The sequence below is a fragment of the Cyprinus carpio genome, chromosome A1 (genome assembly GCF_018340385.1).
Source record: "Cyprinus carpio isolate SPL01 chromosome A1, ASM1834038v1, whole genome shotgun sequence".
In the NCBI taxonomy this organism is placed as follows: domain Eukaryota; kingdom Metazoa; phylum Chordata; class Actinopteri; order Cypriniformes; family Cyprinidae; genus Cyprinus; species Cyprinus carpio.
Window position 1 is genome coordinate 35,224,675 of NC_056572.1, and position 17,469 is coordinate 35,242,143.

General features: G+C 36.8%; 1 protein-coding gene across 2 annotated transcripts in view; it reads right to left on the minus strand.

Moving 5' to 3' along the window:
• Positions 1-17,469, minus strand: part of LOC109074247 (complement C3-like) — a 48,309-nt gene that overhangs the window by 16,502 nt on the left and 14,338 nt on the right. The window contains exons 1-11 of one of the 2 annotated variants that reach the window (XM_042764222.1): positions 4,303-4,651; positions 2,479-2,674; positions 2,157-2,325; positions 1,973-2,046; positions 1,800-1,888; positions 1,604-1,686; positions 1,332-1,419; positions 1,144-1,246; positions 939-1,059; positions 614-729; positions 132-278 (exon numbers count right to left, since the gene is read on the minus strand). In XM_042764222.1, coding sequence (XP_042620156.1) covers positions 132-278; positions 614-729; positions 939-1,059; positions 1,144-1,246; positions 1,332-1,419; positions 1,604-1,686; positions 1,800-1,888; positions 1,973-2,046; positions 2,157-2,325; positions 2,479-2,674; positions 4,303-4,403 — 1,287 coding nt within the window. In that variant the 5' untranslated portion in view covers positions 4,404-4,651. Of the gene's footprint in view, positions 1-131; positions 279-613; positions 730-938; positions 1,060-1,143; positions 1,247-1,331; positions 1,420-1,603; positions 1,687-1,799; positions 1,889-1,972; positions 2,047-2,156; positions 2,326-2,478; positions 2,675-4,302; positions 4,652-17,469 lie in introns of those variants that run through there. The other variant, XM_042764232.1, reaches the window with a different exon arrangement.

The window sequence follows — 17,469 nt, forward strand, 5'->3', positions numbered from 1 at the left end:
AAGCAGTCAAGATCAGTTTGACCAGGCTAGGAGACCAGCTAGGCTGGCTTAAACCACATATGACAGGAAGGAATTCTTAGGTTGGTTTAAGAAGAGTTTTTTTTCAGTAAGCCTGACACACATCAACTTACAGTGATCTCCAGTGTGGAAGATCCTTCGTAAGAATTGACGGTAAGCTTCGCAATACCATTGGCTCTCGTTCGACCTCTGACTGCTCCTGGATTTACCTCCACTTCAATGTTTTCAGCAGGCATCTGGTCAGGGTCTGTTATATAAACCTATGAAAACGGAATTAAATGATTAATTTGAGTACATCAGCTATGTTTTGCTAGACCTGATTAACTGTTTCTAAATGCCATTTAGTGGTGCATTCAAATCATGTTGGATAGATCATATTTAGAGTTGAAAGCACATGAACGGCACCAGAAAGTCAGAAGTACAAGTGGGAAAAGTTGGATTTTCCAAGATATGGCATGGCAAAGTTCAACTGGACAATAAAGTGTATATGGATAGAACCTCGACATAAACGGCAGTTCAGTTAAGGTATTTTCATCAACTGCATAATGAATACAGACTGCTTATTATTTTTTGAAAGAACAGAAAAGTTTCGTACCGAGACATCAAACGGCATCCCAGGTTTGAAGAATTGTGGTGTTTTTTTAAAGTGGATGGTGTACGGTGATGTCACAATCTGAATGCCTCTCCTTTGAGCTTCCACCATTTCACTGCCTGAAATACATCGAAAAAAAATCTGACTAGAATTGTATAATATTAAAACCTAATATAATATTTAAGCTCAATATCAAATAAATCATATAAAATTACAACATTAGTTTGGCAATTGGGGTTGTTTTTTAGCACCTCACGCTATGTGCTGCATTTTTAACACACAGTGATAGTAGCAGTAGACTCTTGCATTCTGGTGTGCAGTCTCTTACCAGTATCTGATAAAACACTGACTGAAATGTAAATCGATCGTCCAACAAGTTGGTTGATGTCTGGGAAGGTCTGAAGTATCATTTCCTTTGTTAGCTTGGCATTACCTTCTCCGTCTGTTATCTGTGGTTAATGCAAATGCCAATCTCAGTCTGAATCACTTACTAACACATCAGCTCATCAGTTTGTGCTTGTTATGAAGCTCACCTGAACTCTTTGAAGAGAAGAAGGAATACTTGTTTTCCTCTCATCTTCCATCACACCGAACACCACAAACGCGTGTCCGTTCACATTGTTTCTATGAAGGTATCTAAAAAATGAAACAGGTATTGAGACTTGGACATAATTATAAAGCATACTGAAATAGATCAAGTGACAAAACATAATTGCCTTACTTTGCTTCAATGCTAACTGTCAGACTAGCATCCTTTACACAGAAGAATGATTGACTGAGTGATAATGTGACTTCATAAGTGGGAAGCACTATAAAAACAAACACGCATAGTGAAAAACTGCAAAATTTTCATGTGTTGATATTACATGAAAAAAAAAACCTGCAAAATACCTGTATTTTGAGAAGTGGTATTAGATTTTTGGCACAACTGTTTACATGCAGTATTTGTCATATACAACACAAAATATAATAAATATAAAGCTCATACAGTACCATATTCTTTGACTTCAAAGTCAGCAGTGTAATTCTTTTGTGGTGTGTTTGTGAATCTTGTGACCACCTTCCAGATCCCAGGACTACAAATACAAACACATTAATCACGTCAAAACAAAGCTGCGAATGATAAATCGAGTGATAATCCAGTCAGTTAACTTGTGTCTAGTTACATCAGGTCTCAGTTTTCTCGCACCTGGCAGGCTGAGGTACGGCATATTTTCCTGATCTAATCCCTTGCTGTGGAAATATGGTTTCTCTCATAGTTGTGATACCTTGAGGATCTTCAATAAAAATATACTAATTGTTAATCATGCTTTTTACTTATTTTGTTTAAATATGTATTTTAGTGATTTTTTTTTTGAGTACCATGATTTCTACTGATATTCCAGCATGTTCAAATGGTTTCAGGCCAGAGGTCAGTGAGAAGATCCTGTACTGAACTGCAGAAAGGATAAATGATAATTCATGGAATACTTTTTTTTTTTTTTTGTGCTTTCCTTCATGACATTCAAAAGAGGCATCTAATATTGAGGTCCAATTAATCTCATACCTGTGCTAGCAGGTGTGTAGATGGGTTTGTCTGTTTGGACAAATATATATCCAGACTGGAATGAGAGCATGACCACTTTCTCCAGAGTGAAGGATGGAAACTGAGCTTGTAGATACACATACTGCTTCTCCAGAGGATCGTCAGAGAAATATTGCCTATCACTTGGAATCTGAACAACAGTAAACAATAATAAGATCTACACCATGCATAAAAACAAATTAATTGTAAATAAAATTGCAGATTGTACTAATATGAAGTTTGCCCTCTGAAGAATCACACACATATGCTTACATAAGGACAAAGTATATCAAAGTGGCATCACCTTCATATCTGTAAGGATCTGGAAATTGTTGGCTGCAGTCAGTGTCACTGATTTAGACAGTATCTCCACGTTCTTCTTTGGATGATTCTTAACTATGATCCTCACGTTCAGGTCTCCTCCAGAGTAATCCTGAGCCTCCACAAACACGTTCTCTGAGGAACCCACCCTCAGCAGATTAGGAGCCGACAGAACATACCTGAGGAGATCAAGTCAAACAGCCATAAATCCTGTATAAGAATGTTCTGGATGCTGGTTTGCATGGTAGTATTTTTTTTTTTATTGTTTTTTTTTTTTTTTTTTTTTGAAAGTAAAAAAAAAAAAAAAGTTACACCAAACAATATTGAATACATGTTAACTATTTGTGACAACCAGAACTGGGTAGATTACATGAGAATTGTAATCCGTTACTAATTCCAAGTTACATTACACAAATTACTAACACTGTTGCAAATTACATGACAAAAACTCTATATAGTTATGTGCTTTTTAGATTACTGTTTACCTAACCTGTTTATCACATTGATTTAAATAGCATAGTCTTGTACCATAAAGTGAAAGAAAATATATTCTATTTGTTGTTATTAACAACATGAAGTGCATTAAACATTACGTCAAGGTTTCCCAAACCGGGGTTTGTAAAGGAACTGCAGAGGGTTTGTGAGTTTAATGAAAAGCTAATCATTAATTACATAATAAAAATGTGAGATAAATTTAATAAATATTTTATTTGTTTACCTGCATGTCATGTGATAAATAACCAACATCAGAGAACTATGAGCATGCAAATGTGATAATTAAAATATTTATTTTAAAACCTCAGGGGGTACTTCAATTAAATACATTAGGTGAAAGAGGTTTGGCTGACAGTAAAAGTTTGGGAATCCCTGCATTACATATAAATAAGAAATAATGTGAATTTCTGCATTTTAATGTGTTTGACACATTAAAAGTAGTAACAGACATAGTAATGTTTGTGTAGACAGTAATACATGGTTGAATAACCCACTGAGTGACAATTCAAATAAAAATGAATTTGTGTTCATCAATAGTTGATGCAATTTTGAAATGCTGAGAATACTCTTCCTAATACTGAAATGATTTTTTGTAAACCCAGTGGTCAAATGCTCTGTGGCCTCTCAGTTTTCTGTGAACTGGAAGACATCCAGAGTCGATACAAGCAGTGGGCTATTTTAGAAAGGGAAACTTAAAAGATGGAAAAGAAGAATTAGAAGAAATCAATGAATTCTGAATTATTTATTGCTATTGTGGAAATAATAAGCAATTATGTAATCAATTAAAAAGTAACTGTAGTCTGATCACAGGTGGCTTAAAAGGTAATTTAATCTAATGTCTTAATTGTTTTGCCGATATCACGATAAGAGGTAACCCGGCCCTGATAGCAGAGAGCTGTCACAGTATGTGGAGTAAGTTGTCACAGTGGAATCTGTTCAAGCAATATATAAACAATCGAATAAAACTCAAACTTCATGAAACAGCAGAAATGCAAAAGGTGACATACAAAAATAAATATCAATTACATTTAATTTAATTACATTTAAATCACATATAAAATAAATAAATAATAAGAATAATAATAAAATCAAATTCTAATAAAACACGTGACAACATGCCCCACTGGAAATTAACTTTGTTGTTGGTGTCTTAAACCAATATACAAAACCACTGCCATACAAAACAGACATTTGTGTGACTGAACCTCTAAACTTATAGGTACTAAGCTAGCATCCCCAACCTTAACTAATAGGCTAATAAACACATAAATGAATAACCTATAAATAAAAAAAACGTTGGTTTGATACTCACAGTGGGTCGCATAGTGTGAGGAGCGGCGAAGAGAGAAGAACAACAGTCAGAAACAGCAGCTTCACCTCCATCTTTGTCTGTTTGTGTCTGACTGTTTTCATGTTTGTACAGACTCGAATCACGAACGTACTTTTACCTGAACTCAGGGCTGCCAAACATTCCGATTTTACTTCATGCGATTTGAATTATGCCAATTATACTAATAGAGTTATCATTGTTATATTTTTCGTTCTTTGTGAGAACTGGCTTTAAATTCATAAAACTAACTTCGCTGTCAATCTATTGGTTTACTTTGATCAGAAAACGAGAATGTGGTGAAGTTGTTTGTGGTAAAGAACAGAGTTCACTGTGGTGAGATTTCCCGTAAATGACCTGTTGTGCAAATGTAACCTTTGGTAAATCTGCTGCTCTTCTATTGATCAGTCCAGGCTGGAAAACTTTTCAGTTTCAGCTGGGTTTATTTAAGCTGTTGTCTTTCTTGATTTATTATTATAAATATATAGCCTAGATTCTATTTACACTGTAAATTTTACAACTTATTGCAAATAGTGGCAATTATCTGCACCTCCATATTGTAGTATATTGTAAAACAGTATGCAATAATAACTTAGAGTGTAAATTTTTATTTTAATTCAAATTAATAAATGGATGCCACCTTGTTGGGACAATAAAGCATCTAGAAAAAATCCAAGTTAGCTTTGAATATAACCATGTAAATATTGTAGGTTGAAATAAACGAACTGCCTTTAAAAAAAAAAAAAATCAACCAGGTGAAAGCAGAAACGTGGTCCTAAGAGGTCTGTCACCTCACTCTTTGACATTTTGTTGGCACTTACCTTGATCCATCTACTCCTTATTATAGTGCATGATCTACCTGTTAAATGCATTTATATCGTCTGATTATGGTCTCATATACTGTACAGTATCACTGCTGTAATCTGCTTAGGTTTCCTTGCTTTTTTTCCTCTGGAAAGGTTTTGTAAATAGATTATTTTTCTTTGGTATTCAGAAAGGATACAAAATAAAGACTGTTTCATGTTTGCTAATTTTATTTGACAAATGGCTTGAAATTCACAAATTCAATTTCACTTGACAGACCTTAGGCTGAACTCATTAGAGTGAACTGAGCATACAGCAAGAACCTTAAAACAAAAAGTAAGCAAATGTTTATAAAGCTGACAACATACTAGAATTAAAAGCAAAGTTGTGGCTGTAATGATCATCTAGATCAGTAAATGAATTTTAAGCTCATGAAAATCTTTAAGTGGTGCATCCAAATTGGATGAGATTGGTGGCCAGTTTGGTGATGCCATTATACTTTGCTTTATATTCTGATGTCTGGCCCTCCTTGTCTGTTGGCCAGTATTCAATCCACGTGTCCTCGCCCAAGTGGTACCTCAACCTGAGATGATTGAAAAGAGTGAGAATGTTTTTCATTAGTAGCATCCGTACAGCAGATATATAATAAGAGTTCTACTCAAAATGCACCAAACTACAAGATCAGCCAATTTCCACATAATCTATTCTGAATGCCGTACATTCCGCCAATCCTTGGAAGGGTTTTGGTTTGGCCCATGATCAGGTACGTCTTGCCTTTTTCAAATTTCAGAAGATCTCTACAGAAAGGATGAGCCAAGAACGATCTCATATTTCCTTCCACATTTGTATCAGAGCCTAAAAACAAACACAGACAAAAGATAAAGCCAGTGCAATGGACCAGTCATAATCCAGATTCATGATTCACAGATTAAACGGCATCTTTCATGTCTAGCTTTTGCTACTGCCACATTAAATCAGAAAGAAAATGGCAACCCATACCTTCCTTCAGCACTTGCTCAATTGTCATGTTATAGATGTCGGCATGCAATGAGAAACTCATTTCCAACATCCTGGTTTTATAAACTGCAAGACAAATGCATTACATGATCATCTACTAGGGGTGCACGATCAATATCTGCAGATAATTAATGTGCATCTCGTCAGTAAAGCCGGTTCTCTAATCAGCGGTAAATTCCATCAGGTGCATGATTTCACATAGAGACAGAATTTCGCAAATCAACGCTGATAATGAACGTGATTAGAGAACCGGCTTTACTGATGAGATGCGCATTAATTAATTAATCGGCCGATATTTATCATGCATCACTATCATCTACTGTACATAACAGCTCCACTGGCAAGAAATTAGCCTTACTGGGTCTTCATTTAGGAAAACAAGACAGTCCTGAAAGGGAAAGCTATTGTACAAGATGTGATCTAATATTCTCTACTGGTACAATAATTTAATCACACACACAACAAGAATTCAGGGTATTTACCGTATTCCACTCCAGGTTCACAGGCCTTATCATCACGCTTAATCTCATCTAGACGTCCATTTTTTTGCAAACTGCAGTTCTCTGTTAGGATATTTCATTCATTTTTCTAATGGGGACTTCATAAAATTATACTTTTTAAGTATGTTGTATATTCATCTTGCATTTAAAGTGTACAAACCTTCAGCACACTGGCACAGGTCCTTATGGCAGAGTCTGTTCAGCGATCCATCCTTCTTTTGAGGATGGTAAAACTTCACACAACGCTTATCTGTCAAAATATGCAGGTTAGATTAAACATGTCAGTAGAATCTGTCCTACACAATGTGTCAAAATGGTCAATCCTATGGATTTGTGTTCTTACATAAGCGCAGCTGTTTGCATAAGGGAATAGCGCCAATATTAATTTTTCTATCTGTGCAACTTACTTTTTATTTCAGTGGAACACAAGCACAATTTTGAGTTGTTTTTTTTGTAACTGACAGTGATTTATCACATAATCTACTGCTTAAATGTGAATATTTGTTTATGAAATAGATGCATTTCTTTTCTAGTCCTCTAGATTAATATTTGTTGGCAACTGTAACATCACACACCTGGAGCGTTGTACTCGTACACAGTGACTCCAGCGGGCTGCAGCATTCCCACTTCATTGATCTTGTGCATTCTGAAGACAACCCTTTCCTTCTCTTTATTAGAAACCTAATAAGACATATTAAGTACAAGGTTATTATCATGAGCAATCACTACACCAAACAGCAATTCACCAAACTGCTCATAGTAAAGGAAAAAAAAAATCATAGCATATTCACAACATGCAAAAATGGGAATAATGGCAGTGTACCTTATCTATGTAGATGATAAGAGATCCTCGCTCTGACAGCTCCTTATTCAACTCAAAGCTCTGGATGTACTTATCCTTACCACTGGATAGCTGTTGGCCAAATCGTAAGAGAAAAACAGAGTATCAAATGCCCATTATGTTAATTTAATTTAATTCAAGTGAACGTGTTCGATTTTATTTATGATTTTCTGAACTTTCACAATCCTTGATGCCATTTATTTACCTTTGAAAGATCATGTTCATCCACCTTGAACCCTGTCAGCAGGCCGATATCCAAAATAGACATGGTTGAGCTTCTTAACGGGTCTTTGAAACTGCAGAGGACAAAAATGATTTAATAGTCTACACTGTAAAAAATGACCGTGAAATTTACAGAAAATCTATCTAAAAAGTGACGTGACATTCAGCCAAGTATGGTGACCCATACTCAGAATTAGTGCTCTGCATTTAACCCATCCGAAGTGCACACACACAGAGCAGTGAACACACACACACACTGTGAACACACACCCGGAGCAGTGGGCAGCCATTTTTATGCTGCGGTGCCCGGGGAGCAGTTGGGGGTTCGATGCCTTGCTCAGGGCACCTAAGTCGTGGTATTGAAGGTGGAGAGAGAACTGTACATGCACTCCCCCCACCCACAATTCCTGCCGGCCCGAGACTCGAACTCACAACCCTTCGATTGGGAGTCCGACTCTCTAACCATTAGGCCCCGACTCCCCCTATGTAAAATCCATACAGAAAAGTATTGTAAACCCCAAAACATATTTTTTTTGTTTAATTCACAGTGGAATTTTGTAAACTATTAAACATAATATTTTGTTATATTTACAATAACAATATGTGATTGTAATCAAAATTATTTGTTAAAATTACAAATTATTGGTATCAAAAACAGAGAAATACTGTAATACTCATAACAAAACAATTTTGTTAATTTGACATGCAAATATTGTAAAAACTAAAGTTTTAGTCTGTTGTTTTTAAAAATACAAATAAAGTATGTATGTCACTTTACAAGTTTATGCTGTAGACTAATTTTAGCATGATTGATGAAACGATGCAAATTGAGGTAATACATTTTTTTTTTTCCACAAAAAAATAAAAATAATTGTGAACCTGAGAGGTTGCCCATCTATATATATATAAATACAGTATGGCTACAATTATAATAATATTTGTTTTTATAATTTAGGCTATTTGTTTGTAGCATATTGTACACTGTAAAAAATAAGTGTAATTTTAACTGTACAATTTTGTAAAAACGCTAAAAAAAAAAAGTGTTAATAGGTTAACAGTAAGTTCCTGTACTATATACAGGGAAAAACTGTAAAAGATCTAACCAGACATTTCATGTAATTTTACAGTAAAATGCTGTTAATTTTACAGTTTTTAGAAATAAAAAAAAGAACAAATCAATGTATAATTTACAGTCAAAAACTGTAAACTGATATTCCCAGAATTCCCTGTGTGACGCTCCACATTTGAAAGTATTTTGTTTAAATAATCATGTTTTTTAATAGTTTTTTGTTATCAGTTGTACATTTGGGCTTTATGTTACATCTTCTGCTGTTTAATGAAAGTTTATTGAATTGTTTAAGTATCGTGTGTCACCATGATGGTGTTTTGTGTTTGCATGAATGACTTTTGTGCACCTTCTATATATTAATATAAACTTCTGCTTGTGGCAAAGCTACTTGTGATGAACTTCGATTCTTCATGTGGCTTTCTCTTTTACCACCTGCATTATTATGGTGGTTGTCAGTATGTTAAAGGTACAAAACAGATTTTAATAGCAGTGTGCGTTGTTGAATTTACTGGTTTACATTCAAATTTTCTTGTTTGTAAATAACAGTTTTATACTGTAAAAATTTACAGTTTTTTGGCCGTAATTGTGTTTACAGTTTTTTCTGTATTTTTTACAAAAGTATTCTGGCAACCACAGCTGCCAAAATTATTTTGTAAAAACTACAGACTTTTTTTTTTTTACAGTGTACTGTAAAATTTACATTTTTTGGCCGTAATTGTGTTTACAGTTTTTCTGTATTTTTTACAAAAGTATTCTGGCAACCACAGCTGCCAAAATTATTTTGTAAAAACTACAGACTTTTTTTTACAGTGTATTAATGATTTATTTGTTGTTTGTATTATATTTTTGCTTGTTGTATTGAAGTGTTTGTTTATTCATATGTGTTTTGTGTTGTTATGTTTGTTTTAAGAGGCTCCATCATAGGATACTACATACAAAAATATAACATCATAATTTAACCTTATTTTACAACAAATCCGTTTGAATTACACTCTTGTCTCACTCTCCTGATGATGAATCCTACCTGCAGACGCTTTCTCCATCTGCACACTGAGATCAAACGCATTACAGTCGTAGTCTTTCTCTTCAGGCAGAGCATAATACACAGAAAAGATCTGAGAGGAAAGGACAGGAGCTCTTGAACACAGAACAACATGCTGGTGAAGACATCATGAGCGCGTTCATGAATACTCACCGAGAGCATGGCCACCCCAGCCCCTTGAGCGGTGATATTGAAACTCCTCGTAATGTCAAACTGTGCCATTCAGTCCATGAAGCAGACAGATAAAGAAAGCGAATCAGTTAATGCAAACAACATGTGAATTAGACTGTGTATGGTGTAAATGTGCATTGGACATCATTTTAATTATATTTTTCAGCATTAATGGTGCAAACATTCATTCATATTTCCAGACCTTGTCTGAGCGAGAAAGGTGAATGTTGGATGATCTTATAGCGATTCTGGTTTTCTCTTTTCTCTCCTGCACAGCGAGCTCCAGGTTCAAATTAATGTCTGCCTTCTTAACCTGAATGCGGTACTCGGCCACGGCTTGGAAGACCATGATCGTTGCCTAAACAGACAGATAATTAGACAAGAGTATCAAGGTAAAAGACATGACCAATTAGACATGTTTGTCTTTTATTTTTTATTCATTTTATTTATTTATTTTTGTTTTTATGAAGACATCACTCTCACTGCTGTTGTATTCAACTCCCATTACTTTTGACACTAAACTTTTTGCATGAAAATTCAGAAAATTTGAAACCTGTACGATTTTCTGAAATGGAACACAAAATACACAAAAATCTCATTTGCATTTCACTCTTACTGAGAAATTCAATTCATTTCTCAATCAGGGTGAAAATGTCACCCCATGGATGTTTTTGAAAAGCGAAGATAAGCCTCTAAAGTGATGTTTCATTGGTATATCAATAAAATGGAGTATTCCCTTAACTCTCTCCCCGCCAGCAGTTTTTTAAAAAAGGTTGCCAGCTACAGCCAGCATTTTTGACCATTTTCACAAAAATTTCATGGCCCCCAGTATATTTTGTTCTATAAATATCTGAATATGCAATATGTTAAAAGAAAGAACAATATATATATATATATATAAATAATTTGAACAAAAACAAATAGAAAATTGAATTTTTGCTAAAGGCTAGGTCTGGATCAGATTCAGAATGATGATCAAAACACAGATGGAATAGATCGCTTCCGTCAACACATCCAACGCTTGCATGGTGCTATAACGCTGGATTGTCATTTCATTTGGTAACATTAGGCAGTTTTGATTTATATAATGATTAATGTTTGATGATCGTGTTATTTTACATATGCATCTGCTTACACATGCGATCGCTTGTTTCTACTTCTGCTTGTTTTGATACAGACATTTAGTACTCTTTTAGAAGATGCGTAATAACGCTTCCAGTGAAAACACAGAAACCTGGAAAATTCTATCAATGGCGGGGAAAGAGTTAAATATAACTCAGAGGATTGAAGAAAATGAGGAGGAAAATATAAATTGTAAAGCATGTAAATCAATCAGTACACATTATTTATTTGTTTGTCTCTTTAAATACCTGTGTTGTGCCATAACCCCCATAGCGAGTTTGTTGCTTTCCCAGCCAACGCACTGCGAGTCCAGCACTCTCGAAATCCTTTGCCATCACCAGGGCCAGCACTGCATAACCTGTGGCCTCTAGAGAGTGATAGTGCTGCCCAGGAACTGGCCAAAATAGTCCATCTAAAAGTGGGTATAAGCAAAAGAGTTTGTTGGAAAAAAAAAAAAAACACACTGACAACTGTCATTTTTTATTTAAGCAGTTATGTTATTTGCAATAAAACATCAAACATATATTTAAAGGGGTGGTTCATTGCGATTTCACTTTTTTTAACGTTAGTTAGTGTGTAATGTTGCTGTTTGAGCATAAACAATACCTGCAAAGTTGCGGCACTGAAAGTTCAATGCAAACAGAGATGGTGTTTTAAAATACTGTCAGTTTAATGCCTAAAAAAAGGCTCGTAGGGACTACAATGAGTTACTTTCCGGGTTTGTGATGTAACAAACCTAGATAAACCCCGCCCCCGGGAACATGCAGCAAAGGGGGCTTTAGAGAAGAGGAAGAGAAAACTAGAGGTGCATGTAAAAATCTATTCATATTCGAATCGCGATTCTGTCTGATAATGATTCTAATGGATTCACATGTCTCAAAATCAATGTTCTAAAGCAGTGGTTCTTAAATGGATACAAAATAAAAAATTTGTCATTATTCACTTACCTCCATGTCGTTCCAAACCCATAAAAGCTTGTTCGTCTTTGGAACACAATTTAAGATATTTTGGATGAAAACCGGTAGGCTGTCCCATAGACTGGCAAATAAATAACAGTGTCAAGGTCCAGGAAAGTATGAAAAGCATCGTCAGAATAGTCCATCTGCCATCAGTGATTCAACCGTAATGTTATGAAGTGACGATGAATACTTTTTGTACACAAAGAAAACAAAAATAATGACTTTATTCAACAATTCCTCTCCTCTGTGTCTCTCTTCTCGTCGCTTCATAACGTTACGGCCGTGGTTTACAATACAACCGGAGCACATGCACTGAGGTGAGGGGCGGGACGATTAGACGCGCACTAGAGGCAGTTTAGCCAATCACAACACACTGGGCTAGCTAACAAATCTGAGCCCATTGTGTATTTCTGAGAAAGGGGCTTCATAAAAGCTGGAAATGATGAGTGCGTATTATGTGAAAAATATTTTTCTTAAAAAAAACAAGCATTAACACATGTTAGACTGCCCCCCATAAACACAATCAAGCCTAGAAAAAAATCCAGTGAACCACCCCTTTAAGATGTTTTCATTGACAACTAACTGAAAGTTTTTATATATAGGCCTGAATTTTATTTCATTTATTTTATTTTATATATATATTTATTTATTATTTCAGTTTTAGTTAACTATAAAAAACCTGGTACAATTATCTGGGAAAACACAAGCTTTTGCCATGGAGAAGTGACCTCAACTGTATTCAATCTTACCTTCCATGCTACTAGACATTTACTGAGTTTTCCACAGACTGTAACATTACTGACCTTTGCTTTCGGTGGAATAACTCCTTAAGATGTCTTTATTGAGTTTTCCAACATGGGCCAAAGCATAAGAAGTCATAGCGACAGCATAAGTGCTTCTCAGACTGTGAACTCTCAGCAGCAGGTAATCAACAGCTTTTTTCATACTGCTTTGAAGATTCTAGTATAGAGAGAGAGAAAGAGAGAGAGAAAGAGACTGAGTGAGACCTGCTCCAGATGAAGATGGCGTATTGTAGAGTTGTTTCCAGGAATAACACTTACAGATCCAGGACAGATCTTGCTCCCCTCTTGCATGGCAATCAGGACGAATGCAGTTAGAGAGGCATCAGCATCTTTCCCACGTACGTTACCCTAGAATTGATATATACTCAATAAGATGTATAATGATATAACAAGAATGTCAGGATGCTTCTGAAAAAATGCAGAGCTGTGGGTGCTACACGCAGGCAAGAAACAGCCAATGGTTTGGCATAATTTCACATATTGTACTTGCAAGTTGTTCTGGTGTTCAGGGATAATGGTGTCTATCCAACTTCCTGCTTCACCAGAACTGGGTGAGCCGTGTTTGAACACCAGACAAGGATTGTTGATACACAGGCAGTTAAGTGTTGAAGTATTCATCTATCAGATGTCAGAAAGGTGCAAATGTTTGGCAAACTGAAGTATGTTTCTAGGATACACCAATTTCAAAAGACTAAATTGAAATGTTTATTCTGATTAGGGGTTGAACAACCTCAACAGTTCAGTGATTAAAGTTGAGCCAACAAATCAATGATGACATTAATAAAAACACAAGTGATTGAAATGCTTTGCAACATGCCACAATTTGCAACTAGAGGCTAAAGTTTGTGAAAACACTTTGTTGTTGGCTTGAGAAGCCTGAACCTTGATCCGAGACTCGAACTTGTATGGCGTTGTGCACATCTGCAGCATATGTCAGAGCACCGCTCACAAGGCTATTGCTCCTATACATAACATCTTATTTTTTCTAAGACGAAAACTGGAGCTCATGGTCGGTGACATACAGACGGGGCCATGTATGAAGCTCCGGGTCTCCTCTCTAACTGAGATTTAACCATGAATGCCCTGCGATCTCTCCTGCGAGGCATTCCAGTGCAGTGCGTGGGAACGTTTACCTGTAACGCTTTGTTCTATGTGACAGAGGGGGTTCCAGGGCTCACATGTGTCATGTGTCTGTCTGTCAATGTAAGGAAGTCAAGCCCTGTTTTGGAGCTCCCAAACTGGAGCTCGATCCAGTTTTCTCTGCGAACAAACCTGAATCACGCATACAGAAAAGCGGCTCTTAGAATGAATTCAGTTCTCTTTCACACCTTGTCGCACATGAACGAGGAAATACACACAAAATGATGTCAAATTGTTAGTTTTGACCGGTATTCACATAAACACACTCGATTACATCTTAAGTGAATGAAACCCAGATAACACACGTACGTCTGCAAGATATCATTAAAGATCTGGAAAGCATCTGCTGTGTACAAACATCTGATAGACTTCTTTAAGATGTCAATTTTATATACATTCTAAATGATAAACATCTTTAAGACATCTTCTAAATATCTGTTTAACCCTCTGGAGTCTAAGGGTATTTTTGGGGCCTGGAGAAGTTTTGTCATGCCCTGACATTTGTGCTTTTTTCAGTTTCTTATAAATATCTAAATGGCTAAAGTCTAATCTCACTGTAATCAGCACAAACTAGGCTATAATAATATGTGAGCAGCATGTATGTACATGATTGTGTTTTTGAGAAAAAAAATGTTATGCGTGGTTAGTGAAAAACTAAAAATGTTAAATCACTTGAATAAGGCAATAAAACACATACAGAAAATTGGTTCCCAGGAATTTTGAGAACTGGAGCTTGTAGCCTAGAATTTTTTTTTTCTAAATGATGTGAAAATCATCTTGTTTACACACTTACAGAAAACAATATATTGATTTAAATTTTCTAAGACACTTTTTGTTGGTAAAAGTCATATGCGAGTAGGCGTCAACTATCATGAATTCACACCTGAGAAGACAAAGGCCTGCATAATGAGCTGCATAATGAGCCATTCAGTCAGCTGTGTCACTGAGAGGGACAAGAAAGAATGTGAGGACAAAATAAATCTATATAATTTTATGTTTGTAGTTTATTTAGAATATATTTAATTATCCCACAACATAATTTAATATTCACTTGTGAGTGCAGTTAAACAGTTTTATTAGGAAAAATCAAAGCTGACTTTCAAACTGAATTTTTTTGCATCATTACTCCAGTCACACAATCCTTCAGAAATCCTTTTAACAATCTTATTTTCTACAAAAAGAAAAAAAAACATTTAATGTTATTATTATCATTATTATCATTATTATTATTATTATTATTATTATTATTATTATTAATGTTGAAAAGAGCTGAGAATATTTTTTTTTAGGTTTTTTAGGGGGGATAAATTGAAAGAACAGCAATGATTGTTACATTTGTTACAGTTGCATTTATTGTTACATTTATATTATTTACATCAAGCTTTTGAATGGTATAGTAGTGTATATTGTTATTGAAACTTCATAATATTTCACTTGATTATACATTTAGTCAGGAATTATAGTTTGGAAAATGTCTTTGAAAAAAGTCTAACTAGTAAAATGTTTACACGTTATGTGAAAACTAGTACAAGTATATAAATAAATAAAAAGAGACTTACTCATGTTTATGAACTCTGCTGAATAAAGTGCTTCATTCTTTTTTCTGAGGAAATCCAAATCTCAAATCCTCAACCACATCACATCTTTTTGGGGTGAATTATGTCTTATTCCTCTCATCGCGAAGCAAACAGTAAAATAATAAAAACTTGAAGAACAGTCTCACTGCGTTGTCTTCTGGTTGTGTGGGCGTATTCAAAAGCCGCGCGCTTCAGTGAAACATTTGAATCTCAAAAGCGTGCTCGTCGCGGGGGCGTGGTCGCATTAGAAGATAATGAAGGGAGACGTGAAAAACGGACATCGGGTTTTTTTTCATATGGATTACTTTATCACAGAATATTTGTTTTTCAGCAGCACTTGTTTAGTGTTTAAAAGTAGACATGTCAGGCTTTCTATAGATATCTCTCTCACGTCTCTTCGTTGAGTATTCACTGAGTTACAGTTCATTTTAATGACGCATTTGTATCTGAAGATCAGCGCAGACAAAGGCTGCAGACAGCACTCCTTGTTTGTTATCTTTATTTTATAAGTGCACAAAGTTTTGTTGTTATTATGTCTGTATACAAAAAAAGTAGACCCTTTACAGATTCGATTGATGTATTGCACTTATCTGTACGATCAAAACTGAAAGTGTAATTTAAGTTCTTTTCGGGGTTATCAGGAGAAAATACCCCAAAACGCGTATACGCGTTAATCGACTCCAGAGGGTTAACCTCTGATAAGAAACATCCTATAGATGTATTGCAGATGAACAAACACTATTTTTTCTTACAGCTTGGCAAGACAATGGGGAAGCGAGCCTTAGGAAAAGGTCACTACGGAGACCACATCCTACCCGTAGGGAGGTGACATGTGGCGCTACTGATATGGACTGACCCAGGGGGCAGTACTACATATGGAATGGGTCTCTGAGGCAGGTCCTACCTTAGAGTAGGGATCGAACAGCTGCCAGAAGAGACTGACAGAGTGGGTCTGTCAAGGGAAGACATGGGTTTGCCAAGAGGGAAACCTTACCGTGGAAGAATACACATATGGGATTACCCATAGGGAATCAATCCATATGGACACCTAGCCCAGTACAGGGGCTGACCAGAACTCCGGGCATGCTAACACCAGTGCTGGGCCTGGCGGCAGACTGCTCCGCCAAGTCTGACCACCGAGGGTGCTGGAGGATGCTCGACCAGGGTACGCCAACCAGGGAACTCTACTGGGAGTAGAAAGGTGCTCACACCCCCGTGTTAGGGGGAATGGCGCAGCAAGCATGACACGAAGGTTGTAAAACCGAAGATATAAGGTGTCACCCAGCCCGCAGCTCGACAGATGTCTGCCAGAGAGGCGCCATGCGCCAGCGCATAGGAGGAGGCCATATTCCGTGTGGAGTGGGCCCTCACCCCCAGGGGGCATGGCTCGCCTTGGGAATGGTACGCCAAGGCAAAGGCATTCACTATCCAGTGGGCCAACCTCTGCCCAGTGGCGGCGTTTTGCGGACACAAGTGCAACGCAATCGCACTCTCCTGCTGGGGAATGTCGACGCACCCCCTAGCTGCCCCACCATCGAGGGTAGTGAGGATGGAGGAAGGAAACGAGTGGCTTCTGGCTGTAAAAAGGGGCCATCCACGACTACATCACTTCCCCATGCGCATCCTGGAAGAAAGGAACCAGAGCAAAACGCGGTTGTGAGCCGCGCTCTACACCGAGAACCAATCGAACAGCCATGAGCACTCAGGGCTGGGCGGTGTATTCACCTCCATTCTGATGCTTACAGCTGCCCGGGCAAGCACGGCTGTCAACTCTGGGTCCAATTCGGCAGTGGCAACAACACCCGAGGGGGGCAGCCCCGCCGATTCTTCATCCACAGAGGTCAATAGCCCATCCCTGATGCTGCAATCGACATCTGATCCCCGG